Source organism: Pelophylax lessonae (genome assembly GCF_965119305.1).
Source record: "Pelophylax lessonae genome assembly, chromosome: 3".
In the NCBI taxonomy this organism is placed as follows: domain Eukaryota; kingdom Metazoa; phylum Chordata; class Amphibia; order Anura; family Ranidae; genus Pelophylax; species Pelophylax lessonae.
In genome coordinates, this window is record NC_138770.1 from 194,890,118 (window position 1) to 194,906,314 (window position 16,197).

Below are 16,197 nucleotides of genomic sequence, written 5' to 3' on the forward strand. Positions count from 1 at the left end.
ACAAATACACTCACACATTTCTGTGCATGTACCCTGCACAAAGCAACATGCAGAGAAATATGTGAGTGCATTATTTATTTTACAATGTTTATTGAATAACTAAAATGTTTTTACGCTATGGAGGTTCATACTCACTGTAAAAGGTGTATATCTATGGCAGTGGTCTCCAAAATGTGGCCCTTCTGCTCGCCATTATCTGGCCCTTGGAGCACTTATCTTCCCAATGATACAAGACACTATTCCTCCCTCTGACACCAACAATGGGGCATAACTCCTGCTACTGACGTTAACAATGGGGCACTATTTCTCCCATTGACACCAACTATGGGGCACTATTCCATCCAGTGATACTATTGATGGAGCACTATGCCTCCCACTGACACCAATAATGGGACACTATTCTTCCCACTGATCATACCAATGATGGGTCACTATTCCTCCAGATGACACCAACAGGGTGCTATTCCTCTCATTGACACCAACAATGGGACACTATTCCATCTACTGATACCGATGATGGAGGAGTATTCCTCCCACTGATACCAGTAATGGGACACTATTCCTCCCACTGACATCAATGATGGGGCACTATTCCATCCACTGATACCGATGATGGAGGAGTATTCCTCCCACTGATACCAGTAATGGGACACTATTCCTCCCACTGACATCAATGATGGGGCACTATTCCATCCACTGATACCGATGATGGAGGAGTATTCCTCCCACTGATACCAGTAATGGGACACTATTCCTCCCACTGACATCAATGATGGGGCACTATTCCATCCACTGATACCGATGATGGAGGAGTATTCCTCCCACTGATACCAGTAATGGGACACTATTCCTCCATCTGACATCAATGATGGGGCACTATTCCTTCCACTGATACCAATGATGGGCAGTATTGCTCATACGGACACCAAAGATGTTTACTCCCACTGATGTCAGGACAATTTCTACTCCCAATGGCCACAGTCCAGTCCCCCTAAAGTATGAAGGACAGTAAACTGGCTCTTTGTTTAGAAAGTTTGGAGACCCCTGATCTATAGTATAAAGCTTTGTATGTACAGTATTTATGCATAATCATGACACTTGCTTGAGTGTTCTATACAGCTGCTAGAATATAGGTTCCATAGAGCACAGGTAAATTGAGATTGATAAATAAGTAGAAATAAGTATAAACATACAATAAATAACTTTCTCATAAGAAAGAAGATTACTAGTGAGATTACTACTCCCTTGGGATTGGTGATTCACACTAGTTTTGTATCCAAAAACTGTCTACAGTTCCTTTACGGGGGAGTAGCTCCATCAAGCTAAGCTACTAAGAAACTAATGTGAAAAGTATGGAAATGTTGAGCTATTTCGTTTTTAGTAAATGCTGGAGTTTAAGCCAACAAACAGAGACATTGGTGGAAAGTACTTGTCCCTTAAAGACACTATGTGGATAACTTAAAATGAACCTGCACTTTGCCCATGCAGGGCGAAGCAACAGTTTCACTGAAATGGCAGTTGTGCACATTGCTTATACTTAAAGCGGAGTTCCAGCCATTTACTCACCTGTCCAACGGTCCAGCGATGCGGCCGCCGGAAGCCTCGATCCTCTCCCTCGGCGCCGGCATCACTGCTGTGGGCACCCGGCTGTTACAGTTTGCGGCTTCACAGCCGAGTACCCACTGCGCATGCGCGAGTCGCGCTGCGCGCCGAGCGGAAGTGATTGGCCGCGGCGCTCCGAGCGGAAGTGGGAGCGGGTACCTGTCAAAACTAGGTACCCGCTCCCCCCCCCAAAAAATGACATGCCAAATGTGGCATGTCGGGGGTCAGGACTCCCTAAAGCGGAAGTTCCACTTTTGGGTGGAACTCCGCTTTAAATACCTTTTACTCATCCACTAGTTCATTCACCCAGTGCCATCTTAAGAGCAATAAAGGCCCCCTGGGCAACGCAGTGCACTGGGGCCCCGTCTACACAATCACCCATGACAATAAAAATACAAATTATTGATAAGGCAATATTTATTGGTACAGCAGTGGCAGGCTAAAGACAGCTTCGAAGTTTGATGGCTGGGTCCAGGGAAAACACACACGGATGGGAGTCAGACTCTGTTCCGTGCCTGTTCCCTTGGGAGTCCGTGCCTGTTACCGTGGAGGCGGACAGGCATTCCTGCAGTTGTGGGCTCCCCCTCCACGGCCCAAGTGGCCTAAAAGCTGCGCAGGGCCGACAGGCAAATCAGGACTAACATGGGAATCGGGACTAATGCTTGGCTGGGGCTGGGTCGCTGGGCAGGTGGGGCCCCCCGGGCAAGTGGGGCCCACAACTGAAGGAATGCCTGTCCGCCTCCACAGGAACAGGCACGGACTCCCAAGGGAACAGGCACGGAACAGAGTCTAACTCCCATCCGTGTGTGTTTTCCCCGGGTCCAGTGCCCATTCGGTAAGATGGCCCTGCATTCACCTATGGGTGTACAAGATGTAGACCAGTGTAAGCTCAATATTGATCTGATCAAGGCTTACACAGAACCTTGGACTCTCTCTAAGCCACCTTATAACAGAACTATTGTCTGAAGATTGACAGCTTAGGTAACAGTGTCCACAGCTCTCGTGGTCATACTGCGGCCTGCCCTTTTCCTGCTATCTTTGTCTCACTATTACGTGGGAGGATCGTATGCAATGTATTACATTATAAATAGCGTGCAAATAGATGCGGACATTGCCTTTGAAGATGTCCTAGTTAGGACGAAACGTCAGGCACGCCCGCATGTCTTCACGCTTTCCATGGTTACTATTGATGCGCATTGAATTGTCCTGAAATGTGAGTTGCCATTCTTTGTATTATTTGTCACCAATAATGATGTAAAGTTTATTATGCCATTGGAGTCTCCCTCTTGATTTTGAGGTTTGCTATCATCCCCACTTACTGCTCTGGCGTATCTGGAAGTTTGTCCAATCTGAAGTGATTTTAACAGGATCGGATTCCTTTACTTAGAGGACCCTCTCCTTGGATTTCTTTACCATCTGCTCATTTGACCCGCCTTAACAGGGGGTCTGGAGGTTCTGGTAAGCAGACATCTACTACACTTTGTTGCACGCGGTGGTGATGTTGAGGGTAAAGGCTGCTGCACAACAGTGAGTTTTGCTTGCTGTTTCAGTGATAGAACACTAAAATGTTTAGGCTACCTGGATGCAGTAGAGGGATTTACATTCTGAAGAATAGAACAAAAACAGTGAAAAAGCATTAACCACTTCCATACAGAGCATTTTCACCCCCTTCCTGCCCAGGCCAATTTTCAGCTTTTAGCGCTGTTGCATTTTGAATGACAATTGCGCGGTCATGCAACACTGTACCTAAACCAAATTTATGTAATTTTTTTCCCACAAATAGAGCTTTCTTTTGGTGGTATTTGATCACCACAAGGTTTTTTTCTTTTTTGCTAAACAAATAAAAAAAGACAGAAAAGTTTAAAAAAAAAAATAAGTTTTTTTTGTTTATGTTATAAAATTTTGTAAATAAATACGTTTTTTTCCTGCACTGATGAGGCCGCACTGGCAGGCACTGATGAGGAGGCACTGATGGGGTGGCACTGATGATGAGACACTAATATGCAGCACTGATGGGCACTGATAGGTGCCACTGATATGCAGCACTTATGGGCACTGATAGGTGCCACTGATAGGTAGCACTGATATGCAGCATTGATGGGCTCTGATAGGCGGCACTATTGGGCACTGATAGACGGCACTGATGGGCACAAATAGGCTGCACTGATAGGCACTGATAGGGGGCACTGATAGGCGACAGTGATGGGCACTGATGGGCACTGATAGGCGGCACTGATGGGCACTGGTGGGCAGCATTGATAGATGGCAATGATGGGCACTGGTGGGTGGCACTGATAGATGGCAATGATGGGCAGCACTGATGAGGAGGGCACAAACAGGCTCCCTGAGCACTGATTGGCATCCCTGGTGGCATGGGTGGGCATCCCTGGTGGCCATGGGTGAGCAATCCCTGGTGGTTCTAGTGGCATCCCCCAAGGGTCTGCACTGGTAATCAATGCTCTGATAACCAACACAGACCCCCACCCCCCCACCCCCGTCAGGAGAGCCGCCGATCGCCTCTACTCTACTCGCGCCTGTCAGGCGTGAACTGAGGAAAGCCAATCAACGGCACTTCATATTTACTATGTGATCAGTTGCAATTGGACACAGCTGATCACATGGTAAAGAGCCTATGTCATAGGCTCTTTACCGGGATTGGAGATGGGGGTGTGTCAGAGTGACACACCACACCACCGATCGCTGCTCTGTGCGCCCCATGGGGGCGCGCAGAGCGGCCTATCCTGCTGGACATCATATGACGCCCACCCGGGAGGGGACAATCACTTTGCGGCCATCATATTACTATATGACAGTCGGGAAGTGGTTAAGGTGCATGCAAAGATCCAAAACCCCAAGGTGGGAATAGAGCAAAGAACTATGGAAGGGAGATTGCACCCATGGAACTGCCAAATATATAGAAGAAAGCAGCAGATAACACAGATAACGTCTCAATCTCAGTGGATATACCACTGGTTGGTAGAATAGCATTTTAAAGTGTTACCAAGCCCACAACAGTAAAATCAATCTGTATATGCAGTAAAGGGTGCTTGTTATACTCACTGGGGGTTAATCCTCTGCATTGTGTAAAAAGCCTGTTTGATCTTGTCTTATCTGATCCTCCCCTTCTTTTACTGTCCCCAATTCATCTGTTGATAGCACACAGCTCTAGGAGGCACTCTGCACATGCTTAGTTTGGTGTGTATTGCTAGAGAGGTTTTTTTTGGGGGGGGGGAGGGGGGGGATAGGGCCCATCAGCACTGTGCAGGTGGAGGGTCAGGGTCATGCAGCCTCATAGGACAGTCAGAAAAGAATGAAAAACTCCTCCCACAAGCTTTAACCAGTGCTTGGCCAGAGACTGATAGACCTCACAAGACTGCTATATACTGCTGATGATAAAGGCATTCAGCAATTTATATTTACTAAAATATTTGCATTTGTATGTTCTGTGTACCTTGGGAGACCAGATATAGCGATTGCAGGGTCCTGGGTTTAGTAACACTTTAAGGTTTCATATCATAATGCTCATACAATGCTACACCTACAAATTTGGTCTGACCTGCCCTCACATATGGAAATCCAAAAAAGCAGCTCTATGGTTGAGGTATGAAAGAAAAGTCCAGATATCTGTGGGCAAAAATTCAATGTGAATCACTTAAAGGATTAGTTTACTCTTGCCAAAAAAGTGCCTATGCAGATAAGGGAGATAAAAACAAGCAGCTTTGACTAAGGTTGGATAATGTCCTTGCTATAGGTGTAGGCCTTTTATGTACTGTAGTTCTCGAAGCCTGACTGAAAAACTCCCAGAGGTGGCATCATCCCATCCTGCCTCGTTCCTAGGATGTTGTTAAGAAATTCTCAGGCATTACTGCTCACCCCCATCATCACAGGAGCATGATCTCAAACCCCCGCACATGTTAATCCAATATTTTCTCAGCATCTGTCTCAGCATCACTGCTTTTGTTAAGGGGCTCACCATTTCTATTTTTGTCTGTGACATTTTATATTATTGGACTCTGCATGTATGATGAGGCATTATTGTTGAAGGGCATGGTTGATTAGATTTTATAGTATTTACCTCATCACTGCATACCTTGTCATAGTTGCCAACATTTGAAAAAATTTTCCAGGGACACTTTGCAGCATACCGTAGCTATCAATTACTTACCACACCCACTTCCCCGAAGCTCCGCCCATTCCACATAATTAATCTCCGCCTACTTATCATCAGATTATAGGGTCAACTCAATAAAGAGAGAATTACAGGAAATTGAAAAGGGAATTTTAACCACTTGCCGACTGCCGCACGACTATTTACTGTGGCAGTCAGCCCCCTACAGTCAAAGTGACGTAGGGGTACATCACTCGGCAACGAGCCTGTAGGTCGCAAAGCGCGCCGCCGGCAGCACCCTCTGGCCCCCGCTCGTTCCCTGCCTAGCCAGCGCGTGTGACCGGCAGCTCCGATGTTCGCCGGCCACTCGCAATCTCGCTCAGGAGAGGGAGAAAGACAGACAGCTGATGTAAACACAGCCGTCTGTCATTCTCCCTGAAGTAATGACAGAGGCTATACGATCCTGCTATGTAGGATCGTATGTCTCTGTGATAACTTCACTAGCCACACCCCCTAACAGTTAGAATCACGCCCCTAGGGACACACTTAATCCTTTGATCACCAATAAAGTTAACCCCTTCCCTGCCAGTGTCATCTTTACAGTAACAGTGACATATTTATAGCACTGATTACTGTAGTAACGTCACTGGTACCCCAAAAGTGTCAAAAATGTCAGTCAGGGGTCCGATCTGTCCGCCACAATGTCGCAGTCCCGCAAAAAAAATCGCAGATCGCCGCCATTACTAGTTTAAAAAAAACAACAAAAATGACATAAATCTTTACCGTAGTTATTAAACGCAATAACTTTTGCGCAAACCAATCAAAATACGCTTATTGCGATTTTTTTTACCAAAAATATGTAGCAGAAAACAAATTGGCCTAAAATGTTAAAAAATTTCGATTTTTACATTTTTTTGAGAATTTTATATAAAAAATATGAAAAATATTGTTATTTTTCCAAAATTGTCGCTTTTTTTTGTTTATAGCGCAAAAATTAAAAATTGAACAAGTGATCAAATACCACCAAAAGGAGGCTCTGTTTGTGGGGAAAAAAAGGACGTCGATTTCATTTGGGTACAGCGTCGCACAACCACGCAATTGTCCCTTAAATCACGCAGTGCCGAATCACAAAATAGGGCCTGGTCATTGAGCAGCCAAATCCTCCGGGGCTTAAGTGGTTAAACTTAAGGCCAAAGTAGCAGAGTTGGAATAATTTTCCCATTCAGCTGCACTATTTCTGCCTAAAGTTTAAAATTCTCATCACAATTCCCTGCAATTCTTAGGTATCAAATGTGCTCAGGTGTGACCATACAAAAAATGGAATATGTAAATATAAAGTGCAAAGTGTAAATAAGTACATTGTCGGGACAATGTAAATTACCCGGGACAGGCTTCTATTTGCCGAGACTGTCCCGGCAAAAACAGGACAGTTGGCAAGTATGCCTTGTTTGCCACTTCTCTGCAGGCTCTATGAGGGACCTTATGGCATAATGTTAGTACTAGTTGGGATATACAACATATATTGATGGGCTGGATTAACCACTTGCCAACCACCAGCAGTTTATATACTGCGGCAAGTCAGCTCTGTCCTGCGAAATTACGTAACTGTACCCACTGGCTACAGGAGGAGCCAATCAGCAGGTCCGGTAGCCGCAACTGCCACCGGGCACCCGCGATCGCTGCCCGTGGAGACAGAACAGCGGTCTGCCTTTGTAAACACGACAGACCGCTGTTCTGTCAGTAATGAACACAGGGCTAATGTGTTCCTCCTATTTAGGATCACAGGTCTCTCTTCATTCATCAAGCCCATTCCCCACACAGTTAGAAAGCACCCCCTAGGGACACATTTAACCCTTTGATCGCCCCTGGTGTTAACCCCTTCCCTATCAGTGTCGTTAACAGTGCATATTTTTAGCTCTTATTACTGTAGTAATGTCACTGGTCCCCCCAAAAGTGTAAAAAATGTCAGTTAGGTGTCCAATCTGTCCGCCGCAATGTGGCAGTCCCGCTAAAAATTGCTGATTGCGCTATTACTGGTAAAAATAAATAAATAAATAAATAAAAATGACATAAATCTTTTCCCTAGTTTGTAGATGCGATAACTTTTGCACAAACCAATCAATATACACTAATTGGGATTTTTTTTTTACCAAAAATATGTAGCAGAATACATATTGGCCTAAAATGAAAAAAATAATTATTAAAAAAATTTGATTTTTACATTTTTTTTTATTTGGAATATTTTATAGCAGAAAGTAAAAAATATTGTTTTTTCTTTTTCAGAATTGTCGCTCTTTTTTTGTTTATAGCGCAAAAAAATAAAAACCACAGAGGGGATCAAATACCACCAAAAGAAAGCTCTATTTGTGGGAAAAAAGGACATCAATTTTATTTGGATACAGCGTCGCACGACCACACAATTGTCAGTTAAAGTAACGCAGTGCTGTATCGCAAACAATGGCCTGATCATTAAGGGGGTAAAACCTTCCGGTCCAGAAGTGGTTATTAATTTCACGTTGAGATCCAGGCACCCTTTTCTTACACCATATACTGTATATACATTATTTTTTTCCCATCTTAGACCCCTCACAATATATTCTGCTGGGCCAAGGTGTGTTTTGCCTCATGTGAGACGCCGGGACCCCCTGAGGGATAGGCGGTGTAGTTTTATCAACTGGCGATGGTGGATGATAACTAACCATTACACTAATAATGGCTGTGTCTGGTCTCATGTATTTTTTGGATGGTATGTAATTTAATCAACATGTAACAATTTCTGTAATAATTATTGATATACACATTTTTATGAATGGTAATTATATTGTAGAAGAAACTCTCTACCTTACCCCTGATGAAAGAAAATAATATTTTCTGAAACGTGTCAGAATGAAGAGGATATTTATCTACACCAAGCCTTTGTTCACATACAGAGTACTCAGCCATTGTTTAAAGGTTTTATCCAATGCACTATTTATTGTGTTGGGTTTTTTTTCAATGTTTTTATTATGCTGCAATAAAGTATTGGAGTTCTTTTATCCTAGCACCATGACTCTCAGTTGCCTTTAAAGTCTGATTACTTGGGTGTATTTTCTATATATCTATAGCAAGGGCATTTTTGGTCAAAGCTGCCCAATTTGTTTTCATCCACAGGAAACCCTTACCTACCTACAGTTTTTTGGTAAATGTGAACTAACCCTTTAACCACTTTAGGCCCGGAGGATTTTCCTGCTTTACGTCCAGGCCACTTTTTGCGATTCGGCACTGTGCGACTTTAACTGACAATTGCGTGGTCATGCAACGCCGTACCCAAACAACATTTACGTCCTTTTTTTTCCCACAAACAGAGCTTTCCTTTGGTGGTATTTGATCACCTCTGCGCTTTTCATTTTTTGCGATATTAATAAAAAAATGCAACAGTTTTGAAAAAATAACAATATTTTTCTACTTTGACAGTTAAAAAATATCCAATATATTCAATTTTTGTCATATATTTAGGCCAAATGTATTTAGCTACATGTCTTTGACAAAAAAATTCTCAATGAGCGTATTTTTAACCGCTTTAAGACCGGAAGATTTTACCCCATTCCTGACCAGGCCATATTTTGGGATTCGGCACTGCATTCATTTAACGGACAATTGCGCAGTCATGCGATGCTGTACCCAAATTAAATTTATGTTCTTTTTTTCCCCACAAATAGAGCTTTCTTTTGGCGGTATTTGATCCCCTGTACGATTTTTACTTTTTGCGCTATAAACAAAAAAAGAGCGACAATTTTGAAAAAATAACAATATTTTTCACATTTTTTTATATGAAATTCCCCAAAAACAAATGTAAAAATCTAAATTTTTTAACAATTTTGGCCAATTTGTTTTCTGCTACATATTTTTGGTAAAAAAAAATTGCAATAAGCGTATTTTGATTGGTTTGTGCAAAAGTTATCACAGCTACTAACTACGGGAAATTTATGTAATTTTTATCTTTTATCTTTAACTAGAAATGGCGGCGATCTGCGATTTTTTTTGCGGGACTGCGACATTGCGGCGGACAGATCGAACCCTTGACTTACAATTTTGACACTTTTGGGGGTACCAGTGACATTACTACAGTAATCACTGCTATAAATATGCACTGATACTGTAAAAATGACACTGGCAGGGAAGGGGTTAACTTTTATTGGTGATCAAGGGGTTAATGTATGCCTGGTGCTTACTGACGTGTGTGGGGGGAGGGGACTGTGTCACACAGGCACAGATCGCAGGTTCAGCTATGCTGAATCCTGCAATCTGTCCCTGCCTGTCACTTAGGAGATCCGCCCGCTTTGTTTACACAAGCAGGCGGATCTCCACACTCGATCCCCGACGATCGGGGAAGAGCGGCGGTGATCACCGCCTCTCCTCCCCTGGCCCGACTCCCACTGTGTCTGAATACGCGCGCGCGTGCCACCCACAAGGGGAGGAGTCCAGCGACGTAGACCTACGTCGCTGGACGATAACGAACCACTTTGCCGCAGTACGCTCAATGTGAGCGGTCGGCAAGTGGTTAATATCGTATTCAGAAGCCCATGCATGCCTCCATTCTTGCAAAAGCATATTTATTGGACCCCTTACACATTTCAGTACCTTATTTCTATGTGATGAGCATCATGTTTTCTTTCAACAATCTTTTCTAGCATGTTGGTACCAGTAGCAATCCATTGTAACTAGGAACTGAACCTTCATACTAAACATACAAATGGTAAACTATTACATTTTTATGTCAATAATTTTGCGCAGTTACAATTTCTTTTTCTCAGGGAGGCTAAGGATTTGCTTTTTACTACTATTTTTTTCTAGCATTTTATAGTTATTTTAATATGTACATTTTTACACTTTTATTCATGTTAATTAATGTTTTATATTTGAAAACAGAAAATGCAGAGAAGTTTTATTTCATTAATTTTGCAAAATTGGATAAAGGTAATTGCCACACTGTACTATTTGCTGCATATCTAACTGAGAGGTTACCTAATCCTCTTTTCCCTGTGTTAAGAAGCCTACAAGTGGAAATCTCCTGTTCTCCATTTTGTTTTACTGTTGATGTATTCTGTATAGGAGAGGACCCGTGGCATTGTAATTTCCCTTAGCTATCACACAATATAATTTGTCAAATCAAAAACAAAGTTTGCTAAAACATCATCATACATGCCTGAAATGTAGACTTCATTTTTAAAGGTAATGCATGCAAATTCTACCCATTTTTTTGGTTCGCTTTCACTTTCTTGTTCACACACTGGTAATTTTGCAACTTCCAGACGACTTCTTCTTAGGGGATCCAGGCAAGTTACTTCAGTAACAAACTTTTCATCTTTAGTGCATCCACCAATTATCATGAAAACCTCAGACTGATACTCATGAATCCGTGGTTTTGTCCTCTCTGAAATTATCTAAAAAAAAGAAAAATGATTGTTTAGGTATTAATGATATTGGGTATTAACACCATTGGGTGGCGTAGTGGTGTAGTGGTTAGCACTGTTGCCTGAGCAGTATAAGGGTTGCTTGTTCAAATCCCAACCATGACACTACCTGCCTGGAGTTTGCATGTTATCCCTGTGCCTGCGTGGGTTTCCTCCCACGCTCCGAATACATGCTGGTAGGTTAATTGGATCCTGTATAAATTGGCCTTACTATGTGTATGTAAGAAGGTGATTTAGGGACCTTAGATTGTAAGCTCCTTGAGGCCAGGGACTGATGTGAGTGTACAATATATATGTAAAGCACTGCATAAATTGACAGTGCTATATAAGTACCTGAAATAAATTAATAGAAGGCTTAGTCAGAAATTGACATACTGTATGTTTTTACAACTAGAGCACAGACACTTGGCTCCCAACCACTGGCTCATTGTTGTCTTCCAGCTCCTGCATACACACTTTGCATAAATATAAAGCTATGCAAAAGCTGCCCATTGTGTATAATTTCAAGCAAGAACAACAGTAGGATTTTTACAGGAGTGGATTCAAACTATGTTTTCATAAGGATTTCCAAGACAATATATAGATGCTTCCCAAAATTAAAGTATTAAACTCAGTCATTAATAAAATAAACTGCATGTAAATGCAAAAAATGGCAGAAAGAGCCTGTGAGATATCAGCAGTGCTGAGATACAGAAATAATAAAAAAAAAAAAAAAAATTGGAACATAGTATTTTATGGAGAAAAAGATATGGCAACTGTTTATACTACACGGTGCTTTAGCAAATAAATGTCCTCCAGTTATTGTGTAGATGTACTGTGAATTCAATGTGCACCATCGTAAAATTGATTCGGGTTCCAGGCACCACTTTTCACAATTTAGAGAAAGGATTATGGAGGAAACATGGACCACCTCTATGACTACAGCTACATGTATGTTTCAGACAATCCTCTAGTACACACAGTAAGCTTGTTTTTGCCATGCTCATTCACAATAGGCTGCTAAACCACCTTCCAACAAATAAAGCATCTTAACTCGAAGACCGTTGCAACTTAAAGCTGATTTTCCCGGTCCATGGTTTACATCACAAAGTTCTCTCTCTACAGAGGTCACTTAAAAATCCTTAATCCCCCCCCCACAAAAAAAAATGCATTTTAACAAAGAGTACTGGGCATTGGATACAGCATACAATTAGGTAGAAACTCTAGAGTATTTTAGTAAGAGTTTTAATGTATATTGTAAAGTTAACTTGAAAGTTATTTTAACCACTTGACTACCGGAAGGTTTTATCCTGTTCATGACCAGGACATTTTTACCAATTCGGTACTGTGCTACAGGCAATTACTCGGTCATGCAACATTATACGCAAATGAAATGTATATACAGTAAACCCCCCTCCATTGCGGGGGTTACGTTCCGGACCCAGCCGCGAAAAAGTGAAATTCCGCGAAATAGAAAAACGCTATTAAAATGCATTGTAGGCATGATTTTTTTACTGTCACTGTACGTGTAAAAGCATTTTAAGGTCTTTAAACACACTTTTAAAACAATAGAAACTAATTTAAACACATAAAAGATACTAAGAGACAGAGCAAGAGCTATGAAAAACACAAAAATCTTTCATTTTTAATGATTTATATAGTAAAATAACATTACAAAAAAAAACGCGAATTACCGGGACCGCAAAAACTGAACCGCGATGTAGCGGGGGATTACTGTACAACAAAAAAATCACACAAATAGAGCTTTTATTTGGTGGTATTTATTCACCATTGTGTTTTTTTTATTTATTTTTTGTTGTGATAAATAAACAAAAAATACAGCAAATCTTAAAAAAAAAAAAAAAACATGTTTTCCTTTCTTCATAAACTTAGGGCAAAATGTAGTCTGCTACATTTATTTAGTAGAAATAACTCAAACGAGTGTATATTTTTAGTCTGTATGAAAGGTATAGAGTCTACAAACTATGTTATATACAGTATATTTGAAAATTGACCAATTCTGATGTACTGACATGAATTCAATGTGGGTACCTTCGCTTATGGTAATAAATAGATTTAAATAATTTAAAAGGAACTGCAGCTAGACAAGAAGGGGTGACTTCTTCAGTGATAAATAAAGGTATAGGTGTCAGCGCAACTAAAATAAATACATTTTAGTTGCGCTGACACCTATACCTTTATTTATCATTGATATACTGAAAGCCTCATCTCATCTCATTTGTTAAGGCCCTAAAATGCCAGGACAGTACATATACTTCCCAAATGACCCCTTTTTGGAAAGTAGACAGTCCAAGGTATTTAGTAAAAGGCATGACGAGTTTCTTAAAGTTGTAATTTCTTGTCACAATTTTTTTAGAAAATGAAGAAATTAAATTATTATTTTTTTTCCACACTTTTTTTTTTTAACATACTGTCATTGGTGCAGTACATTGTCATCACATGACATATGATCAGGTATACTGCATGGTGACAGTATGTAAAAAAGCATTTTTTTATTAATTTTTTTTAAAAAAATTATTTTTTTTTAAAGATTTTTTCTTTTTTTTAAATTTAATTTCTACATACTCTCATCGGAGTAGTTCAGTGACACCATGGTGACACTGTACTAATCAGAAAAGGGGGGGGGGGGGGTTGGGGATGATCCAGGATTTATTATTTTTTTTCTTTTTACACTACGATAGCTTGTTACAGTGATAATCACTGTGACAGCAATCATTTCAACTGTCATGATTGGCTTTGATTCATGGCTCATTGTTTACTATTGTGATGTTGTGATTGGCCACAGCTAATCACATGGAACAGGGTGCTGTGATTGGCCCAGGTACCATGTGAAAGCAATGGGCCAATCACAGCATCACAATATGGAAGCCATTCGTGACAGTTTTACTTACATGTAATTATGTGATGGTTATGATTGGTCACCATCGGACACATGGCTACATTCACATTTGGGGCAATTTTAAAAGCTTTTTTTATGCTTTTTTGTACCTTTTTTTCTTGATTGGGGAAAGATTACATGTTTTTTTTTTTTTTTTTTTTTATCATGGGAAGCACTGAAAATTACCATAACCCTTTTTTTTTCATTAAGCTCTGTGGAGCCCAAAAAAACTAAAATTTTTCCAAAAAGAAGCTCTGATTTTCTTTCTGAGCAACAGATGTCTGGGCATTTAAGTGTGAACAGGCACCATTTAAAACAATGTTGAGGGTTTTGTAGCTTTTGAGTTACAAAACGCTCAGGTGTGAACGCCTTTTGTGTCTAGTTTATTATTTCTAAATATAAAACACAGTGTACAAGAATCAATAACACACAAACTAAGAATCTCCTTATGAAGTGAGTATATCGATAGTTTTTAATAGGTAATTATTTAAAAGATGCGTAATGCTATTAGGATTAATGGAAGTGCTATTTGACTGTTTATTATACTTTTATGCTTCAGAAAAGAAACTGTCAGCAGGTGGAGACAGAGGACAAAGAGACAGTAAATCACACAGCAAACTTGTTTTAAAGACCTATGAGAGAAGCACAGAATTCAGCAGTAAATTTACTTTAGGAATATTTGTTTACATGAGTCTGCATTTTGATGCATTTTTGCCAAAAAAAAGCTTATGATCATAGGCAGATTTCAGCTTCTCTAAGGCCCCTTTCCGATCCGGTCCGCCTGTCAGTTTTTCCAGGCAAATGTGATTGGATGCTCCATGCACGTTTTGCGTTTTCCCGTAGCCGCGGAAAATGACAGCCAAGTGTACATGAAGCCTAATGCAGAGACTTCTAGAACTTTTATTAAAAACACCCAAAACTTCATATTCCTGATATGTGCCTGCTGTACCATGTACTTGTATGAGAAAGTATCCTGTTCTCTTTTTATTGCTTCCTTTATGTGAAATCCTTGATGTTTCTGCCAGTCCCTCTGCTTTACTATTAAAAACTGACCACACTAAGCAGGAGAGCACACTATGGTCAGTTCTCTAGCTATGCTGGGAACTCAGTGTACTCTCCTCGAATGATCAGACTTGTCCTGACATGCCCCCACTGCACAGCCATTTACTGGGAAGCTCAGTGTACTGCTGTTTCTCCTCCCACCACCCCTATTACAGCTGAGAACAAAGGAAATGTGATCAGTTATAAAAAAGTGAAAAAAGGTATTTATAATTGTTTTTATGTCTATACAAAAATGTTTTGCATTTCATTTCTATTTTAAACTGAATGGGTTGTTTTACAAGGTGATCATTAACAATCACTTTAACTGTAGTTCTCCTACAATATGATGAGGCAAAATTAAAATGGAAGTGAAATTAAAACTTATTTCACTGAAAGCCCCTCTTTCTTCCCACCACATTAGTACTTGGTGTACTGGATAGGTTTCAACAACAGATTCATGTTTTCATATGTTTCTTTCATGTGTGCAGTGTAGCCAACAGATATTAAAGGGTGAACATAGCCATTGTGTAAAAAGCCTTGAGGCTTAAAGCTGATGAATCAATGTAGAGACACCATTCTAGTGGACCATGCTTACAACCCAAAGCTGTGAACAAACTGTCAATATAAGTAGAGAAAACAAGGTTGTCATCCTATGAAAAAAATGTTGTTAAATAATTTTGCCAGCTTCAAAAGACAGAAATTTTCATAGACACAGAAAAAAATAATAATTTTTTTTGTACGGAGATGGCATATTTCTATTCCTTGGAGCACATCTGAGTACTGTATATATCTAATTAGGGTTCAAGATAAACCTGTAGGTTCAACTCCATATTTAAGCCATTGGGTGAGAGGGACTTCAACCTGTATATTCACCATTTTTCTTTTTGTAGAAGTATCAGGTTAAAGTCACCTCTTCATGGGGGTAATTTTAACATATAAATCCCTTTTATTCAAACCCCTTCTAGTTCTCCATTTTGAAATTGTGTAAAATGTCTTGCTAGTGACTTTTCTGCATTTTTTTCTTTTATCTCCCTCATGTGTTCTCTTATCCTGATCTTTAGTTGGCGTTTTGTTTTGCCTATGTATATTTTATTGCATGGGCAAGTTAACATGTA

The 16,197-nt window shown here is 40.5% G+C and overlaps 1 protein-coding gene across 1 annotated transcript in view; it reads right to left on the minus strand.

Annotated features, from left to right (window-relative positions):
* The window catches only part of KLHL6 (kelch like family member 6), a 105,385-nt gene that overhangs the window by 34,311 nt on the left and 54,877 nt on the right, over positions 1-16,197 (minus strand). The window contains exon 4 of the mRNA XM_082252204.1: positions 10,896-11,133. Within this exon, the coding sequence (XP_082108330.1) occupies positions 10,896-11,133 (238 nt within the window). The remainder of the gene's footprint in view (positions 1-10,895; positions 11,134-16,197) is intronic.